Source organism: Suncus etruscus, chromosome 9 (assembly GCF_024139225.1).
Source record: "Suncus etruscus isolate mSunEtr1 chromosome 9, mSunEtr1.pri.cur, whole genome shotgun sequence".
NCBI lineage: Eukaryota > Metazoa > Chordata > Mammalia > Eulipotyphla > Soricidae > Suncus > Suncus etruscus.
In genome coordinates, this window is record NC_064856.1 from 10,646,207 (window position 1) to 10,667,007 (window position 20,801).

Sequence of the window (20,801 nt, forward strand, 5' to 3'; positions counted from 1 at the left end):
CCCCTAAATACAACCAGGTGAGGCTCAAAAACAAAAAACAAAACAGAAAAGCCCAAATTAGAAATGTCATTACTAAAGGTATTTGTAATTTGATATAATTCAAATAAATTAAAATTATATATCATCACAAAATGTAACAAAATTTCATTCATAAGCAAAGAGGAGTAACCTAAAGGAAGATCATAAAGGTTATCACTTATTAACAACTGACCTTTGTTGCTTGTTTTTTCTTTTGTGGCTCTATGCACAGGGACCACTTCTGCTGGTGCTTGGGGGACTTTATGTGGTGCCTGGGACCTAACCTGGTTCAACCCTCTACAAAGCAAGTGTACCTAAACCGCTATACTATCTTCCCAGCATGCCAAGTACTGACTTTGTATCAGAGACATAGGCATCATCACAAAAAGAGGTCAAATTTGTTACAGGGTTTTGTTTTGAATTCAGAATTCTTGTTTTAAAAGTTTCTGGATTTTGGGTTACAATCAGCAGTATTCAGGGATCAGGATTCAAGGTACCCAGTACCTTTTCTCCAGCTTCTGAACTCAGAACTCTTACTACCATCAAGATTTGGTTTCTGGATCCGGGCGGTAGCGCTGGAGGTAAGGTGCCTGCCTTGCCTGCGCTAGCCTAGGACGGACCGCGGTTCGATCCCCCGGCGTCCCATATGGTCCCCCAAGAAGCCAGAAGCAACTTCTGAGCGCATAGCCAGGAGTAACCCCTGAGCGTCACAGGGTGTGGCCCAAAAACCACAAAAAAAAAAAAAAAAAAGATTTGGTTTCTGACATATTTTGTTACCTCTGAGCAACAATAAAAATGTTAAAAATAGGGACCAAAGGTGGTTGGTTCAAATCCCGGCGTCCCATATGGTCCCCCGTGCCTGCCAGGAGCTATTCCTGAGCAGATAGCCAGGAGTAACCCCTGAGCACCGCCAGATGTGGCCCAAAAACCAAAAAAAAAAAAAAAAAAAAGGGGCCAGAGATATAGCACAATGGTAGGGCATTTGCCTTGCAAGCAGCTGATCCTGGATGGACGGTGGTTCGAATCCCAGCATCCCATATGGTTCCCCGAGCCTGCCAGGAGTGATTTCTGAGCGCAGAGCCAGGAGTAACCCCTGAGCGACGGCAGGTGTGACCCAACTGCCCCCCCCAAAAAAGTTTAAAATAGGGACCAGTGAGATAGTAAAGCAGTAGGGTGTTTGCCTTGCATGCAGCTGATTTGAACGGACAGTAGTTCGAATCCCAGCATCCCATTAAGATCCCCCAAGCATGCCAGGAGCAATTTCTGAGCACAAAGCCAGGAGTAACCCCTGAAAAAGTATGCTGATGCCATTTACATATTTTGTTTTGGGGGCCATAATAGATGGTGCTCAGGACTACTTCTGTTCCTGTACTTAGCTGATCCCATTTTAATAACAGCCATAACACAAATAGTAGAAAATTTACCTTGTTCATTTCAGCCCTGTTTGAGCTTTATTTCTGAATGTTAACTGATTTTACATCATCTTCCTTTATAATTGGTGTCACTAAAAAGTTATCCCAGTTACTTTCCATTGAACAGATCTTACTTTAGCTGCCCAGAATTTATCCTTTGGGGCCGGCGAGGTGGCACTAGAGGTAAGGTGTCTGCCTTGCAAGCGCTAGTCAAGGAAGGACCAAGGTTCAATCCCCCGGCGTCCCATATGGTCCCCCCAAGCCAGGGGCAATTTCTGAGCGCTTAGCCAGGAGTAACCCCTGAGCATCAAACGGGTGTGGCCCAAAAAAACAAAAAAAAAACAGAATTTATCCTTTACAATAGTATTATAAAATTTAATTTAAGCACATTTACAACCTTCTCATATTGGCTTATCCCTCTATATTGTACAATCTGAAAAGCCATAGACAAGCAAAAGCTGAATACAGAGATAATAAATGATGTGACAAAATTTCTAATACCCTACTCATAATCGAACATTTCAGATGAGAGAGGGGAAGGGTCAACACTCTTGTGGGAGTGTGATGTGAGAACACTGTACACATGATACCCTACCATTAACAGTATTGTAAATTAGTGCCTCAAATAAAATAATATACACATATAATAGTATCTATTTTTTTGTTTGTTTGTTTTGGTTTTTAGGGCCACATCTGGCAGTGCTCAAGGATTACTCCTGACTCTGCGATCAGAAATTGCTGCTGGCAGGCTCAGGGAATCATATGGGCGCTGAGAATTGAACCAAGTCAGCCGCATGCAAGGCAAATGCCCTACTGCTGTGCTAGCTCTCTGGCCACTAATGTTTTGTACCAATAGCATCAGGACCACTTGACTGCTCATTAGAAATGAAAATTCAGGAACTGGAGATTGTGTCAAAAGATAGGGCACTTGCCTTGCCTGAGGTCAATCGACGTTCAATCACCTCATATAGTTCCCAACCCCCAACAAGATTCCTGAACACTTAGGAATAAGACCTGAACCCAAAAAACAAAACAAAGTTCAAAGGTATCATTCCAGCCATACAGGACAACTACTTCTATCTTTTTTTTTTTAAATAACAGGGGCCAGAGAGATAGCATGGAGGTGAGGCGTTTGCCTTGCATGCAGGTCGGTTGTTCGAATCCCGGCATCCAATATGGTCCCCCCGAGCCTGCCAGGAGCGATTTCTGAGCAAAAAGCCAGGAGTAACCCCTGAGCGCTGCCGGGTGTGACCCAAAAACCAAAAAAATACATATATATCATCCACATGGGGGTTGGGGAGACATAGTAACTACAGTAGTTACATAAAGCCAAATTCAGAGCTTCTCTTCCATTTGAGTTATCTTTCTGGACCTCATAACAGTTGATTCTTCAGACTCATTACATGCTTTTACATACAACAGATATTTTTATTAGTTACCTTTAGTGTGAAAAGGCTAATTCGGCCAGGCAGTTTATAAAACAGTCCCTCTCCTCCTCTTGAATTGGAATGCAGCATAGCATTGAGACACGCAAGAGGGGATGTCCCACTGTGAAAACATATAGATGAGGTTCATACAAATGCATATACCTAGTTACTCAAAGATCTAACTTAATTCTTAAATTAAAAAAAAAAAAAGTACAGTAAAAATCCCTAAGATTCCATGACTATTTCACTATGAAAATAGCTCAAATAGCTAAAAGAAACACACCCATTCTATCACGTGTTATATGGTATAATACTCCTATTCCACATGGGACACTTCCTTAGTGTATTTTGAAAACAAGAATCACTCTTAAGAAATTTAGAAAATGGGCCCGGAGAGATAGCACAGCGGCGTTTGCCTTGCAAGCAGCCAATCCAGGACCTAAGGTGGTTGGTTCAAATCTCGGTGTCCCATATGGTCCCCCGTGCCTGCCAGGAGCTATTTCTGAGCGGACAGCCAGGAGTGACCCCTGAGCACTGCCGGGTGTGGCCCAAAAACCAAGAAAAAAAAAAAATTTAGAAAAGGGTCCGAGAGATAGCACAGCGGCATTTGCAAGCAAACCAAAGGTGGTTGGTTCGAATCCCGGTGTCCCATATGGTCCCCCGTGCCTGCCAGGAGCTATTTCTGAGCAGATAGCCAAGAGTAACCCCTGAGCACCACCGGGTGTGGCCCAAAAACCAAAAAAAAAAAAAAAAAAAGATTTAGAAAAGGGGGCCGAAGAGATAGCATGGAGGTAAGGCATTTTGCCTTGCATGCAGAAGGACAGTGGTTCGAATCCCGGCATCCCATATGGTCCCCTGAGCCTGCCAGGAGAAATTTCTGAGTAGAGAGCCAGAAGTAACCCTGAGCTCGATGCTGGGTGTGAAAAAACAAAAAAAAAAAAAAAGAAGAAGAAATTTAGAAAAGGGCTGGAGCAATATCACAGCAGTAGGGCGTTTGCCTTGCACACGGCTGACCCAAAACGAGCCTCAATTAGATTTCCGGTGTCCCATAAAGTCCCCCAAGACAGGAATGATTTCTGAGCACATAGCCAGGAGTAACCAGGTGTGACCATAAAACAACAATAACACCCGGAGAGATAGCACAGCGGTGTTTGCCTTGCAAGCAGCCGATCCAGGACCAAAGGTGTTTGGTTCGAATCCCGGTGTCCCATATGGTCCCCCGTGCCTGCCAGGAGCTATTTCTGAGCAGACAGCCAGGAGTAACCCCTGAGCACCGCCGGGTGTGGCCCAAAAAACAAAACAAAACAAAAAAAACAACAATAACAACAACAACAAAAAAAAAAAGGGGGCCCAAAGGTAGGGCATTTCACACAGCCAATCCAGGACAGACCATGGTTCAAATACCGGCACATCCTATATGGTCCTCATGCCTGCCAGGAACAATTTCTGAGCACAGAGCCAGGAGAGCCAGGAGTAACCCTTGAGCACCATCGGGTGTGACCCAAAAACTAAAAAAAAAAAAAAAGGGGGGTGGGGTGGGGGATATTTCAGAGAATCTGATAATACAGCAGATAAGGTGTTTGTTTGCCTTGACAACTTCCATTCTGGTTCCATTCTGGCACCCCATCTGGTTCCCTGAATCACGACCAGCTGTGACTCCAGAGTGCAGAACCAGGAGTAATTACTGAGCACCACTGGGTATGGCCCAAAAACAAACAAAAAATTTAGAAAAATGGGGCCAAAGAGATAGCATGGAGGCAGGACGTTTGCCTTGTATTCAGAAGGTCAGTGGTTCAAATTCTGGCATCCCATATGGTCCCCCAAGCCTGCCAGGAGCAATTTCTGAGCGTAGAGCCAGGAGTAACCCGAGTGCTGCTGGCTGTGATCCAAAAAACAAAAACAAAAAATTTTAGAAAAAGGGCCTGAAAGGGCTGGAGAGATAATACAGGGGTAGGGCGTTTACCTTGCACACAGCTGAACCTGCCAGGAGCCATTTCTGAGTGCAGAGCCAGGAGTAGCCCCTGAGCCCCTGAGGGCTACCATGTGTGGCCCAAAAACCAAAAACCTAAAAGGGGGTGGGGGGGCTGAGAGAAAACATAAGAACTAGCATATGGCATGCACTTGGGTGCATGATTCAATCCTAATTCAATTCTTGATACCACATGGCTGGGATTCCCATAAAACACAAAATTTGGAGAAGTGCTTAGGTACTCAGGGGAAAATAAACAGTGTTGGGGATCATACCAGTTTTCATCTCATGAAAATCAAGTACCTTATATCCTGTACCAGCTCTATGGTCCTAAATTTTAAATACCAGTTTTAAGCAAAAAGTGTTTCTTTCCTAGCTTCTATATTTCAATCTGCATAACAATTTTAGAAACTTCAGTAGACCATTACCAACAGAGATGACAAAAAATCAATGATGTAGTGCTATCCCAAGAAAATAAACACAACTTTTTTTCCAAGTACATATTTTCTAATGAGCATATAAAAGAAACAACTGAAGTTTTTTATTTGCTTTGTTTTCTACTAGGAAGCAGAAAGGATATGTTTTATTATATATCTCCCAGGAACAATAATTTAAACATGAATATAAAAAGTAAAATAAAATTAGCACCCAATACTAAACAATGACAACAAAAAAGAATTAAAATGTTAATGCATGGTCTATGATACATACATAAGGATGCAAAATAAAGACCAGTGTGTTAGAAACTACCTACTTCTTTTTCTTTTTTTTCCCCCAATTTTTGGGCCACACCCAGTGACGCTCAGGAGTTTACTCCTGGCCATGCGCTCAGAAAACACTCCTGGGTTGGGGGACCATAGGGGACGCTGGGGAATGAACACAGGTCTGTCCTGCGTCACTACATGCAAGGCAAATGCCCTACCGTTGTGCTATCACTCCAGTCCCATCAATTTTTGTTTGTTTGGTTTTTTTTGGGTCACACCCGGTGGCACTCAGGAGTTACTTCTGGTTCTGCACTCAGATATCACTCCTGGCAGGCACGGGGGATCATATGGGATGCCAGGGCACCATCTGTCCTGGATCAGCTGTATACAAGGCAAGCGCCCAACCACTGTGCTATCTCTCCAGCCCCACCTACTCATTTCTTAAAATAAAAGTTACCAAAAATACTGACCAGGAGGCAGAAATGATAGCACAGCAGTAGGGCATTGCTTGGTCCAATCCCGGACAGACCCTGGTTAGTTTCCCAGCATCCCATGCAGTAGTGCCCCGAGCCTGCCAGGAGCAACTTCTGAGCACAGAGCCAGGAATAACCCCTGAGCGACACTGGGTCTGACCCAAAATCCCAATAAGGGTGCCAGAGAGATAGCCCAGCGGTAGGGTATTTGCTTTGCATGCAGCTGATCCAGGGCAGATGTTCATTTGAATCCCGGCATCTATATGGTCCCCCCGTGCCTGCCAGGATTTCTTTTTTTTTTTTTTTTTTTTTTTTTGTTTTTTTGTTTTTTTGTTTTTTTGTTTTTTGGGCCACACCCGGTAACGCTCAGGGGTTACTCCTGGCTATGCGCTCAGAAGTCGCTCCTGGCTTGGGGGACCATATGGGACACCGGGGGATCGAACCATGGTCCGTCCAAGGCTAGCGCAGGCAAGGCAGGCACCTTACCTTTAGCGCCACCGCCCGGCCCCTCCTGCCAGGATTTCTAAACACAGAGCCACGTAACGCCTGAGCTTCACCAGGTGTAACCCAAACACACACTCCTCCCCCTCCAAAAAATACTGACTGACCAATGCCTGTTATTAATTTTAATTGAGTTTAGCACTAGCAAATTAGTGCTAGAGTTCACCTATGCCTATTCTCTTCCCTCTCCCCAGCATGCTTAAAATATGTATCTTAAGAAAAGCTTCTAACCATTTTTCAGAACTAGAGGCCCTAATTTATACAATGACAAAAATAGTCTTTAAAAAAATGTTTTAAAAAAAACCCTATTACTTATTCTGTTTTGGAACACACTGGATGCTAAAAAAAAATTTCACCAAGAACTAATCTTTAAAAGAACCCTTATGCAGAATCTGGAGTATCAAGTGGGTGTGCTAACATCTCTGCTACAAGAGGGAATGGCATGCTGGCAGTGTTCTTCTGTGAGCAGTTCAACTCCTACACACTATACTTCTGTCTACAAATTACAGTGCTGCTCACTCGTCAAAGGCACCACGAATGCCTCATAATTCTTTTAAGAGCTCGAAGCAAAAAACAAGTTAAAGTTCCCAATTCTATTTGTCCCAATGAGACTAATTTACCTTCTATATTCATAGAGGTCCAACAGCAGTACAGACAGCAGCATGGGAAATAACCCAGAAAAACAAAAATAAAACATGATTATAATGCTACATAGTGGACAGGTATGATTTAATGAATATTTACCTCAATAATAAAGAGTAGTAAAGTTAAAACTAAAAAGTGAGGATATTTTGTTTCTTTGGGGATGAGGAACACATTGGTGGCCTGTGATGTTCAGGGCTTACTCCTGACTCTATGCTTAGGGAACACTCCTGGTGGTGTTCAGGGAAATATGTATGATGCCAGAATCAAACTGTAATCATCCATATGCAAGACAAGTATATTAGTATTTCAAATCCAGTCCAAAAGTGAAGGTTTTTTTTTGGTTTTTGGGTCACACCTGTCATTGAGCAGGGGTTACTCCTAGCTCTGCGCTCAGAGATCATTCCTGGCAGGCTCGGGGGGACCATATGGAATGCCGGGATTTGACCCACTGTCCTTCTACATGCAAGGCAAACACACCCTACTTCCATGCTGTATCTCCAGCCCCACAAAAGTGAGAATATTTTGAGGTTTTTTTTGAAGGGGGGATATTTGGGGTTGTTTTTTTTTTGTTATTGTTTCCTTGGTTTTTGTTTGTTTTTACTTTTGGGGACATAATGATGGTGTTCAGTGGTTACACATGGATATGCACTCAGAAAATACTCCAGTGGTACACACAGGACCATATGGGATGCCAGAGATCCATACTCAGGTTGACAATGTTGAAGACAAGTATCCTCATTGTACATGCAGTGTGCAAGCTAACTATCCTATTCACTGGTCCCAAAAGTAAGGCTATTTTGACTTAACTAAAGTCAAAAATGTTAACTTAATGTAACTAAAGATTACCCAGCCAAAAAAAAAAAATGCTTTTAGTTAAAGTCCCCAAGAAAGGAGTATGCTGTATTTTTCACTTTCGTTTAAAAAAAGTATCTTAGGCCAGAGATAGTACTCCTTGTAGGAGGCTGAGCCTGGTCCAATCCTTGGCAATACATATGATCCCCCAAGCACTACCAGAGTAATCCATGAGCACAGAACCAAGAGTAAGCTCTGTGCAGAGTCAGGTGTAATTCCTGAACACAGAGTCAGGAGTGGGCCCATCAGCACTGCCAGTATACACCAAAAACTAAAAAATGTTTTGTCTTGAGTACTTTAAAGTCAGTGAGATAGCTCAAAGGGCTGAAGTGCATACGCTGGCATGCAAGAGGTCTTGGTTCAATCCTCAGCACCAGTTTCCTCAAGCCCCACAAACAAGTTAAGGGAACACAAGGGTTGGTCAAAGGTCACTGGATCTCTGATGAACTCAAATGGATTATGAACTCCCAGCCTTCACTCAGAACACAGAACTGAGACAATTGAATCATGAAAGAGAGGAGGAAAAGGGAGGAAAGGAGAAAAGGAGAAGAAAGGAAAGAACAAACGAGGAAGAGAGGGAAAGAGAATGTGAGTGTGATACATAAGGACTTATGTATCAGTACTTAACTACAGAAAGATAATCTCATTAAAAAAAAACTCAAAAACTATTGCAATACAAACCTCATTTCCTTTAGTCCTTCTGCCTCTATGACCTGCAGAATCTGTTTTGGTGTCATTGGAGCATCCGAGTAGTTCTCTAGCACCTGAAGAAATATAAATTTTGCCTGACTTCAATGTGGAATTTCTTTTGATCCCATCAATCTTACACCATGGATTATAGTTCTGCTATGAGATACTTATGAATGAGAATTAAAATTTTCCCACTTAAAATTACTTTAGAAACCGAATTACAGGGGCTGGAGCAGTGGCGCAAGGGTAAATAGTCTGCCTTGCATGCTAGCCTAGGACGGACCGCGGCTGGATCACCCGGCGTCCATGTGGTCCCCCAAGCCGGGAGCGATTTCTGAGCGCATAGCCAGAAGTAACCCCTGAGCATCACTGGTGTGGACCCTCCCCCCCCAAAAAAAACCCAACAAATAAAGAAACCAAATTACACATATATCCATTTACTAAAAGTACAGAAATTAGGTAAAATACTCTAGTTCTTAGGTCTACAAACACATCCTAACATAAATGTTCTATTATGTGTGGCCCTGGCAACCCTAGTTACTGTTTAACGACGCTGTTAATTTGACTAAAAAACACAAATTGCTATATATTAGCATATAAAAAAACTACATCCAGATTTTCTTTACCAGGAAGTGTGAACCATGTTTTTAAATAATCTTTGCCACTGTATTGTCAAATTCCTGAACCAACAACCATAGTACATGTTGCCATTTGGTGTTTTAATTCTGTGTGACGGGCACAAGCAAGACAATATGAAACAAACATCCCATTTTTGTTAACAGTCATGGCAAGAGTTTCACAGTGAGCAAATGCAGTACCCTCACTTTAAAAGTTCTTAGAAATGTGATCTTTTTTTTTGTTTCGTTTTTTGTTTTTTGGGGGCCACACCCATTTGATGCTCAATGGTTACTCCTGGCTAAGCGCTCAGAAATCGCCCCTGGCTTGGGGGGACCATATGGGACACAGGGGGATCGAACCTCGGTCCTTCCTCGGCTAGCACTTGCAAGGCAGACACCTTACCTCTAGCGCCACCTCACCGCCCCGAAACGTGATTTTTCTAAGGGAGGAAAAAAGAGTCTATCTCTGTCCTCTCTAGTAACAGATACAGTTACCAAATCACACCAATAAAAACACAGTCATTTAACAACCACAGTAAGCAAGTACTGTTCACAAAATGTAAAGCAGGATGTCTGATCAGACCACTGCTATACCTCTACAAGAATACAAAAGCTGGGGACCAGTGAGATAGCATGGAGGTAAGGCGTTTGCCTTCCATGCGGAAGGACAGTGGTAAGAATCCCAGCATCCCATATGGTCCCCCGTGCCTGGCAGCGGCAATTTCTGAGAGTAGAACCAGGAGTAACCCCTGAGCGCCGCCGGTTGTGACCCAAAAACCAAAACCAAAACAAAACAAAACAAAAAACACAAAAGCGGGGCCGGAGAGATAGCATGGAGGTAAGGCATTTGCCTTTCATGCAGGAGGTCATCGGTTCGAATCCCGGCGCCCCATATGGTCCCCTGTGCCTGCCAGGAGCAATTTCTGAGCCTGGAGCCAGGAATAACCCCTGAGCACTGCCAGGTGTGACCCAAAAAACAAAAAACAAAAAAAAAAAAAAAAAAAAAAAAAACACAAAAGCCCTTAAGAAATAAACTTTTTTTTTTTTTTTTTTTTTGGTTTTTGGGTCACATCCGGCAGTGCTCAGGGGTTCCTCCTGGCTCTATGCTCAGAAATCGCTCCTGGCAGGCTCGGGGGACCATATGGGCTGCTGGGATTTGAACCACCGTCCTGCATGCATGGCAAATGCCCTATCTCCATGCTATCTCTCCAGCCCCCCAAGCACTAAACTTTTTTTTTTTTTTTTTTTTTTTTTTTGGTTTTTGGGCCACACCCGGTGACGCTCAGGGGTTACTTCTGGCTATGCGCTCAGAAGTCGCTCCTGGCTTGGGGGACCATATGGGAAACCGGGGGGATCGAACCGAGGTCCATCCAAGGCTAGCGCAGGCAAGGCAGGCACCTTACCTCTAGCGCCACCACCCGGCCCCAAGCACTAAACTTTTAATGACAAATTTTGGAGAAGTTGTGGTTGAAATAAACTCCCCTATTTACCAGGGTACCATTTTTAGTTTCTTTTTTCAATATTTATATTCTCCTTGGTTAACATCATTGTCTCTGCTTCAACTAGTATCCAAAATCTGGTAATGCCCAAATCTCCACCCAAGCATCATACTCTATTATTTGTCTCTGTCTAAATATTCCCCATCCCACTTTGTCTACTTTATTCACTTCTACTAATTTACTTAATCCTCAACTCAAACTTGTTTCCCTTTCTAATTATCTAACTCAGAAACCTCTGTATTACTCTCACCTAGCCCCCTAACCCCACCCCAATTTCACTTTCAGTTTCTCCTTTTTTGTTTTGTTTTTAGGCCAAACCCGGTGACACTCAGGGGTTACTCCTGGCTATGAGCTCAGAAATCCCTCCTGGCTTGGGGACCATATGGAATGCCAGGGGATCAAACTGTGGTCCGTCCTAGTGCTTGCAAGGCAGATGCCTTACCACTAGCGCCACAGCTCTGGCCCCTCACTGTCAATTTCTTACTGACTCAATGCAACAATCTTTACACCGATATGCATACATCCTGCCCTATTTTCCTCAAATTCCTTACTCAGATGTCATCCGTCATTCCACAAATACAATGAAAGACCTACTTTGTGCCAGGGAGAAGCCTAGGAATTCCTCAGTAAACAAAATTAAAACTTAACTCTTAGAACTTTCACTGCTATAGCCTGAGGCCAACCCAAATAAACCAACTTGCCCTCATCACTCTTCCGTTTTAAAAACCTCCTAGAAGGTCAATGAGATAGGCAGCAGATATGGTGCTTGCCTTGCACTTGGCCAGTCCAGTTCAATCCTTGGAACCACGTGATCCCCCAATCCCCCCTTCCATGAGTGAACCCCAAGGACAGCTGGGTGTGGGCCCTCCCCCCAAAAAAGTAAAATAAACCTTCTGGGGCAGAAGTGGTGGCACAAGTGGAAGGGCATTTGCCTTGCTAACCTAGGATGGTCCCCAGTTCAATCCCCCAGCATCCCATATGATCCCCCAAGCCAGGAGTGATTTCTGAGCGCATAGCCAGGAGCAACCCCTGAGCGTCAATGGGTGTGGCCCAAAAACCAAAAAAAAAAAAAAAGAAGAAGAAAAAAAAAAAAAAAAACCCTTCAACAACCACCTAATCATGCAACAAAAGCTGAAACTCCAGAGAGCTCACTGGGAAAATAAAGCAGATGCTTTAGAAATACAGGAGATTCCAATTCTGGCCTTGGAACCTTGAGAAATCAGTTACCTACTTTCTTTTTTTTTTTTTTTTTTTTTTGGTTTTTCGGGCTACACCCGTTTGATGCTCAGGGGTTATTCCTGGCTAAGCGCTCAGAAATTGCCCCTGGCTTGGGGGGACCATATGGGATGGGGGGCGGGGAGGAGATTGAACCGTGGTCCTTCCTTGGCTAGCGATTGCAAGGCAGACACCTTCCTTCTAGCGCCACCTCGACGGCCCCTAGTTACCTAATTTCTGACCCCAGGTTTCCCCCCTTTGTGGGGGGAAAAAAAAGAATACTATTTCTTTCTAATTAAAGATAACATAAGCGCTTGCAGGGGTCTCAAACTCAATTTACCTGGGGGCCGCAGGAGGCAAAGTTGGGGGTGATCCTTGAGTGCAAAGTCAGTAGTAAGCCTTGAACATTGGGGGGGGTGACCCAAACAACTAAAACAAAACAAAACAAAAAAAGTTTCCTCTAGGGCAGGGCTACAAAATGTACGGAGGGCTGTCCCGCGAATTTGAGACCCCTGGCTTAGAGTGCCTAGCAAAAAGTAAGTGCCCGCTGGTCTTGCGAACAGGACTATTATAGTCTGGTCTATATACTCATTGTAAAACTTCTAATCCACAGACTATGTTCTAGTAACTAATTATAGTTATACCCAATTTCCACACTCACCACCCACCAAAAGCAAAGCACACATTCGGGCTCACACTCTTTTTTTCTTGTGATCAGCTCTTGCTTACACCTTCTGTGAGGAGCCAGACTCCTATCTACCCTTCAAGATTCAATTTGTAGGGGCCGGGCGGTGGCGCAAGAGGTAAGGTGCCTGCCTTGCCTGCGCTAGCCTTGGACAGACCGCGGTTCGATCCCCCGGCGTCCCATATGGTCCCCCAAGCCAGGAGCGACTTCTGAGCGCATAGCCAGGAGTAACCCCTGAGCGTTACCGGGTGTGGCCCAAAAACCAAAAAAAAAAAAAAAGATTCAATTTGTAAAGCATCTTTATCTCTGACTTCTGCCAGGTAGAGCTAAGTATCTTTTTTCAATGTCCTCATGGTTCCACCACACATATAATTTACCTCCCAAAGTGGGGTGAGAGTGAAAGGAAGAACTGTTCATAACTATGCATAATCAGCAGGAACCAAAATGTCTATTTACCAGATATGGTAAAAACTATGTGGGCCCTTACCATGTCATAAGTAAAATTCTGTTTGTATGTCCAAACCCACCATCATCAGACTACACACTCTTCAATGGCAAACTTTACTCATCATTTTCTAAACCCTGTAAGCCAAGTTCCAAGAAAGGAATTAAACCTACGATAGATTCTGATACAAGCTACAAATGTTCACTACCACAGATATGATTTCTAATCATACTAATTATGATCTGAGTTAACAAAATTTTGTGGCATTTTTTAAAAGCATGACTGAAAAATTTGTTATGGGTCACTTAAACAGCAGTTAGGAAAAGCCTGAGGATCTAAGAAAGGAAACAAAATCTCTAAAAGGAACTTACATTAAAAGATACAAAGTACTCACTATTACTAAATCTGTATTTGCCCCCAGCTTTTATTATAGGAACAATTCAGCAGTGTTCTCTGTGTCTTTCTACTGCACTACTTTAAAAAAAAGTCTCTCTTACTTCAAAGAGGGAAAAAGCTTGATGTAAGAATGGTCAGTCATGAATCAAACTGAAAAATAAAGCATGCAAAGAATTTTTCTCAAAGGCAGTCCCCTCAGTATCTCTCCCAAACAAATTGTTTCTAACAGAAGAATTTATACTCATCCATTCCCTGAAGTCCACCTCTTACATCTAGAAAAGACAAAACTACAAAATGTATGAAAGAACATCCACCTTCACAACATACTTAACTTCTACCAAAAAAAAAAAAATCAATCTCCTGGGATATATATTACACTACTGAAATTCTCATGTCTCTGTTTTCCTACTGAAATAAGTTTTTAAAAGGGTTCCCAGTTCCACTCTGGCCACTAATCTGAGCAAGGTCAAAGTAATATGAAACTGCACCCAAGCAAGTACATCTGATTGCCATGGCAAGCACTCCAAATTCACCTGTCCAGAGAGTAGTCAGATCTAATCTATTGACCTACCATTATAGCTTATTCTAGACAAGTTTCTCTCTATTCAGGGTTAAGTTCTCAGACCTCTCCAGTACACAATGCTACACTTTTTTTTAATAGAAAGAGCCTCAAACATTCCCCTTCATTCATTTTCCAAAAGGACTGACATTTCTACAAAAATATACTATCAAAATAAAAGAGCCACAGAATTTACACCATGTAAACAGGGACTGTCTTTTACATGTTTTAGCACACCACAAAGTAATTACATCCATATTGCTTTTTTTTTGTTTTGTTTTGTTTTGGGGCCACACCTGCTAAGGAAACAGCCCTGATAGGGCTGGGGGAAACATGGGATCTGGAGGTTAAAACCCAGGTCAGCAATATGCAAGGCAAGCACTCTGTCCACTGTACTATCTCTCCAGGCCCTCTATAATACTAATATTTATTTTTAAAAAGTGGAAGAAAATAACTGAAATTACAATCTGTCCTAAAATTGGGCCAATGCCAAAACAATGCAACCTAGAGACTGGAGTTCAAATCAAATAAAAACAAGAACCTAAAGTGGCTTAACAGTGAACCTCAATTTCCTAATGTCTACCGCTGAACTTTGAGAATTTACTTAAAAATAAAAGGTTGAGGTTGGCGAGGTGGCGCTAGAGGTAAGGTGTCTGCCTTACAAGCGCTAGCCAAGGAAAGGACCACGGTTCAATCCCCCGGCGTCCCGTATGTCCCCCCAAGCCAGGGGCAATTTCTGAGCGCATAGCCAGGAATAACCCCTGAGCATCAAACGGGTGTGCACCCCCCAAAAAAACAAAAACAAAAAAAATAAATAAAATAAAAATAAAAGGTTAAAAAATAATAATAATCGGGGCCGGCGCGGTGGCACTAGAGGTAAGGTGCCTGCCTTGCCTGAGCTAGCCTAGGACGGACTGCGGTTCGATGCCCTGGCGTCCCATATGGTCCCCCAAGCCAGGAGCGACTTCTGAGCGCATAGCCAGGAGTATCCCTGAGCGTCAGCGGGTGTGGCCCAAAAACCAAAAAATAAATAAATAAAAGGTTAAAAATAAATAAGTAAATAAAAGGAGGTAAGGGTTCTTTCACTTATCTCTAACAAGTAAGTCCAGCAAGTAAATCTGTCTGGATGCCCAGAGACATAAATACCATAAACAAGTGCATAAAAGAAACTCTGAGAACTTTAATACCCAAGTAACACCTTGAGAAGATAGATATGCTCTTTGACTCTACTTCTACTTCTTCAGCCTTCTTCAAGCCTGAATGTAGTTTTAGGTAAAGCAACAGAGCAGAAATCATAAAACTTCAAGGATTCTCAAAGTTCCGGATCTTCCAATATGGAACGAATCAAAATATTCAGGAACTTCAAACTTCATATGCCAAACCAAAATAAACTGAAGCATAGAACCAACAAACAATTGTTGTTTCTGTTTCGTGGATTACAAGTGCCCAAGGAAGACAGGAATGCTGGTGAAAATTTTTTCCAGCAAACCAAACAGCTTTTATTTTCCAAATCAATAACCAAGTTTTATAGGCTCTCCATTTCTATCAGCCCCCAACACATATTCAGACTACTTTACACAGAACCTTTGTTACAGGAACCTCCCTTTCCAATAAAATGAAAGATTATATGGTCCAACTTCATTCACTATTAAAAGTAAATTATAGTAATTCCATATAAACTACAGGGTATCAAAACCAGTACGGGATACCAACTTGTCACCCTGCCATGGGACAGTTCTGAAGAAAGTAACATCTCTGCAAGAAAAATCATCTGTTCCTATGGCCACGGGCAAGATTTTTGGAGAACCCGTCTGTCCCAAATTTGTTTGAGCTTCATAGGTAGGTGCAAAACTGAAAAGAGGCTACATTTCTTTGAAAAGTCCTCCCAGGCTTTTTTGCCAAGAGAAAAAAAAAATGCACAGCCGCACTCTCTAGTAGGCTGCTTCAAACACATAACACATTCTCCTTTGCTAAGTCCTCAGTGAGCAGAATCTTGAGGCCTTGGTCTTTGTCCAGCACTTGCCCAAGCTACTGGGTTAGAGCGAGCAGAGACACATTCTTTTTGCAAAGCGGAGGCCAGGCCGTTTTCTGCAGCGACTCCAGTCTCTCAGGTCAAACAACAACACATCAGTCAGCGTTTTTTGTTTTTTTTTGGGGGGTTTTTTGCAAAGGGAGGTTGAAGACCACCTCTGTTAATTAAGTCTGTCGACAACAAGCTGTGCAAGGGGGGGAACAGTTGCACCAGCATTCCAGGGGGCAAAGGAGGGAGATGTGGGGTGGAGGGAGGACAACACCGGTGGTGGAAATGCCCCTCATTCATCGTCACTATTGGCCCCGAATATCACTATGAGAGAATTGTAAATTCACTTGGATCACAATAAAAATAAATAAATTAAAAGATCAAAGAAAGTCAGGCTTGACTTCAAGCACCGATTTTTCCAGCCAGCTCCTCCAAGTGGATCCCCAGGCAGGAGAACATTCCCAATCCCAATCACCTCCCCAGCGGGGGGGTCCCCTACCCCAACTGAACCCCGAAGTTTGGAGAGAAAGGGGGGGGCGTTTTGCAGCTGAGTCATCACTTGCCTCCTGGGCTCACACCTAGGGGGGGGGAAGATCAAGACGCCCCCCAACCCACCCCAGGTCCTTGAAGTGGAAATCAGGAGGGGGGGCCCTTGTATTCCCCCCCCACCCCGACATCTCCCCAGGAATCCAAGAGAGCCCCCCTCACCCCAAGGAGGGCTCCCCAGGAAGCGAGGGAGGAGCTTCCCACCCTTCCGGGAAACCCAGCACCCTCCCCCTAGAGAGGGGGGGAGCCGGGGAGCCCCCCCACGGAGCCCCCCCAGACCCCCAGAACCGTGGGGGAGGGGAGGGGGGAGGGGAGAAGAGGGGGGCGGAGCCACCCAGCCGAGAGCTCGCCCCTCCGCAGGAATTTGGGGTGTGTGTGCGCGCGTGAAGCTAGAGTGGAGAAGGAAAATGCAAAAAATTACAAATGCAATGGAAATGTGAAAGAAGATACAAAGAGGCGCCCCAGCCTGCAGCCCAGCTGGGGGGGGCCCTGCGCCCCGCTCCCCCCACCCCCACGCTGCGCCCAGCCTCGGGGCTGCCCCGCCCCTCCCCCCTCGCCTTGGGGCGCCACGGGGGCGCCCGCCGCCTCACGCACCAGGCGCGCGGCCTCGGCCCACGTGCGCTCCTTCTTCCTCTTCTGCTTGTCCTTCATGTCGGCGGCGGCTGGGTCCGCGCGGGGCCTCCGGGCGGCTGGGGCAGGGGCTGGGCTGGGCTGGGCTGGGCCGGCGGCTCGGGCGGCTGGCGGCGCGAGCGAGCGAGCGAGCGAGCAAGCGTGCGGGCGGGCGCTCTGTGTCGGGCTGGGGCGCGGCGCGGCGCGGCGCGAGGGGGCGGCGTGGGGGAGGGGCGCGGGCCTGGCTCACGCGCCCGCGCAGGCTGCGTCAGTCGCCTCGGCGGCCCCGGCGTGCTCGCTTAGCGGCGCTGAGGAGGAATGCGGCGGCGGCGGCTCCGCATCCCCCCGGGGTCAGAGGTCACACTCACGGCTCCCGGGCCTCCGCTTTCCCGCTCCGAGACGAGGCTTCTTGCGTCGCTTTGGGGTTTTTTTTTTTGGTTTTTTTTGCCCCCGCCTTCGGCCGCAGGGAAAACGCGCGTGTCGGCCTCCCTCCCCACCGCCGCCGCCGTGCCGTGGGTGTGTGTGTGTGTGTGTGTGTGTGTGTGAATGTGAAGAGTGAGGAGGGGGCAGTGTGGCTCTTCTCTTTTTTTTTTTTTTGAACAAAAACAAACCGAAAGGGCTGATGGGAATCGTAGTCCTTGTAGGCACGCTAGCCCCGCCTCCTCCGCTCCGGAAGGAAATGGCCGTGGGCTATGACCGGACTGCATTTCCCAGAGTGCAATGCGGAAGTGGTGCTTTTTTTTTTTTTTTTTTTTTTTTTTCCTTCCTCCGCCTCTTCTCGCACGGTACGGTAAAAGGCAAAGGGGACTCTCCAAGCCTCGTTCGTTCTAGGAAGGGGCTGGGCGGAGTCTCGCGAGATTCGGGAACTCGCCTTGGGCCGCGAAGCACGCTGGGAGGCGATGCTGCTGGGAAGGGGCGGTGGCTGGGGCTGGGGCTGGCTGGCCCGCCACGTTTAACTCCTTCTGAGCTCTCCCACCGTTGGGCGGGGTGGAGCGAGGGTGTCTCAGCTCCGGACGGTTCTCGTCGGTGACTAAGAGGCAGGACTTTCCCTTTGGGTCCTCCCCCCCCCAAATGACTCACTGATTGCCTGAGAAGGTGACTAAAATTAAAAAACCACTCTCATTACCAGTCAAACGGTTTTTCCAATTGGCACCTCTAGATCTAGACAGCCTCGTTTCCTCTCTGTGCATTTGCAGAAGCTGCACCCGCAGTCTAGACCAGGCGAACTTGCTGCTCCTGGGCACTGAAAACCCCATGCTGCACGCAGGCCATGCTCCCCCTCATCCCCCCCCCCCCCAATGAGCACAGGCTTTGGATCACAGATCCCCCCCAAAACTAGTCTCTTGAAGAAGCCACTTGCTGGCCAAGGAACCTCTCAAATTAGGGGCTTGAATCTCACCACTGAGTATTAGTCTATTCCTTCTGAGCATTATTGGGGTTAAAATTAACTTGCATTTAAAAAAAATTAACTTGCATTTGTATTTTTTAAAAAATGTTAAAATAAATTTAAATAAAATTAACTTGTAGGGGCCTGATAGCACAGAGGTAGGGTGTTTGCTTTGTACACAACTGAATCGGGATGGACATGGATGGTGGTTTGCATTCTGGCATCCCATATGGTCCCCCCACCTGCCAAGCCTTCCAGGAGCCATTTCTGAGCACAGAGTCAGGAGTAACCCCTGAGCGCCATTGGGTATGGCCCCAAAACAAAACAAGTTGTTTATTAGTAGAGGGAGTGAAGGAGAGATAGCATGAGTTAGGTCTGTGAGTGATTGATATCACCTGATATGCATACCTAGGCAGTGTGCCTTATCCTCTCTGAGCCCTGGTTGCAGTGTTAAATGAGTTGAGCATCCAGCACATAGGTTTTCTGTAGGTATCTGTTAAATCAGTATCCAGAACTATCCATTATGATTTGAATCCATCCCAAATGGGGCTCATGACCAGCACTTAACTCTTAAGGCTGAGGGGGATCAATGGCCATTCCCTCAAATTAGCCCTGGGGGGAGAGGAGAGAGAAAAAGCCAATTGAGCTGCCCAACCGTCTGCACCTGAGACCTAGAAGCTTTTTGCATCTAAGTTCCAAATACAAGAATCTTTCACACCCAATCAGTTGCAAAATCCTGCAAAGTGAGTTGAGCAGAGGTGAAGACAGCATCTTTTTAAATCTCTATCTTTAACCTGAGAGGTGAAAAGAAAAACCAGCTACCCGTACCCTACCCCAAAAATGGTTCAACCTGTATTTCTGCAGATTTATTTTTAATCTACAACTGACACAGGAAACTTTGATAGGTCTTTTAGTCTGCTTCAAAAAGTTTCTTCCTAGTAGCTTCACCCGTCTCTGATCTTCAAGAAGGATTTGTGGAAGATGCACTATAAATTTACATGCTTAGTATTAGGACTGTGGCCAGCAAAACACACACATCTAAGTAAAAACCACCACTCTAGTCCATGGAATCTATGAGTAAATCATATTCCATTGCAAAAAACAGTCTTGCAAATGTAATTAAAAATCTTTAAGGAGAGGAATTGCCCTAGATTATCTGGGTGGGGTCAGTACAACCCTATGGACCCTTAAAAACAGAAGATATGCATTATATAGAAAGATGAAGGGAGAGAAGCAGATCAGAAACCTAGGAGTGCTCCTTCTAGCTTTGAAAGGAGCCAAGGAATTTGTAGATAGCCTCCAGAAACAGAAATGTCCTTGCCAGCAAGTAACCAGACCTCAGCTTACAACCTCAAGCTTGAAGGAGCTTGTCGCCACATCCAGAATCTACAGAAAGAAAGCCCTGCCAACCCCTTGATTTGAACCATTATCAAACACTCAAAGCAGAGGACCAGTTGAGCCACGTTGGGTCCAGACTTGTGGTCGCAGAAAGTGAGAAATCCAATGGATGTTGTTTTCTTCCTTTAAATCTGTAACAACTTCTTTCTATAGCAAAAAAACAACAACAAACAAAAACCTAATATGGCGCTGTATTAGTGCTTTTATATCAGTCGTTCAGGCAGTCAAACCATGTGGAAAATCCAAATGTGAATATGTCAGTGTATCTGCCCCCGCAGAATCAAACTTGCCAATATCCAGTGTGAAAAGAGCATATATTTAGGAGAATTATATAAATTGAGTTAGAAAATTGACTTTACACATTAAATCTGGAGTAGCTATGATTTAAAAGAGGAAAAACGAGGATCAAGGAGATAGTACATTGGGTAAGGACCTTGCTTTGCAGGCAGTTGACCCAGGTTCAATCCACAGTATCATAGGGCCCTGAACTTCCCACACTCATGATCCTGGCAACCCAATATAGCAACTGACTATAGAGCCAGTAGGAAGCCCTGAGGCCATAAGATCTGGCCCAAAAATAAGGGGAAAAAAACTACAGGCATGTGGCCAGAGAGATAGCATGGAGGTAGAAGGTCGGTGGTTCAAATCCCGGCATCCCATATGGTCCCCTGAGACTACCAGGAGCGATTTCTGAGCCTAGAGCCAGGAATAACCCCTGAGCACTGCTGAGTCTG

General features: G+C 45.0%; 2 protein-coding genes across 3 annotated transcripts in view; one reads left to right on the top strand and one right to left on the bottom strand.

The window, feature by feature from the left end:
- ASXL1 (ASXL transcriptional regulator 1) overlaps positions 1–17,376 on the bottom strand; it is a 66,703-nt gene extending 49,327 nt beyond the window's left edge. For both annotated transcript variants that reach the window (XM_049779113.1, XM_049779112.1), the window contains exons 1-3: positions 17,268–17,376; positions 8,683–8,765; positions 2,870–2,978 (exon numbers count right to left, since the gene is read on the bottom strand). In XM_049779113.1, the coding sequence (XP_049635070.1) occupies positions 2,870–2,978; positions 8,683–8,765; positions 17,268–17,324 (249 nt within the window). In that variant the 5' untranslated portion in view covers positions 17,325–17,376. The remainder of the gene's footprint in view (positions 1–2,869; positions 2,979–8,682; positions 8,766–17,267) is intronic.
- The window catches only part of COMMD7 (COMM domain containing 7), a 911,502-nt gene that overhangs the window by 347,642 nt on the left and 543,059 nt on the right, over positions 1–20,801 (top strand). The window lies entirely within an intron of this gene.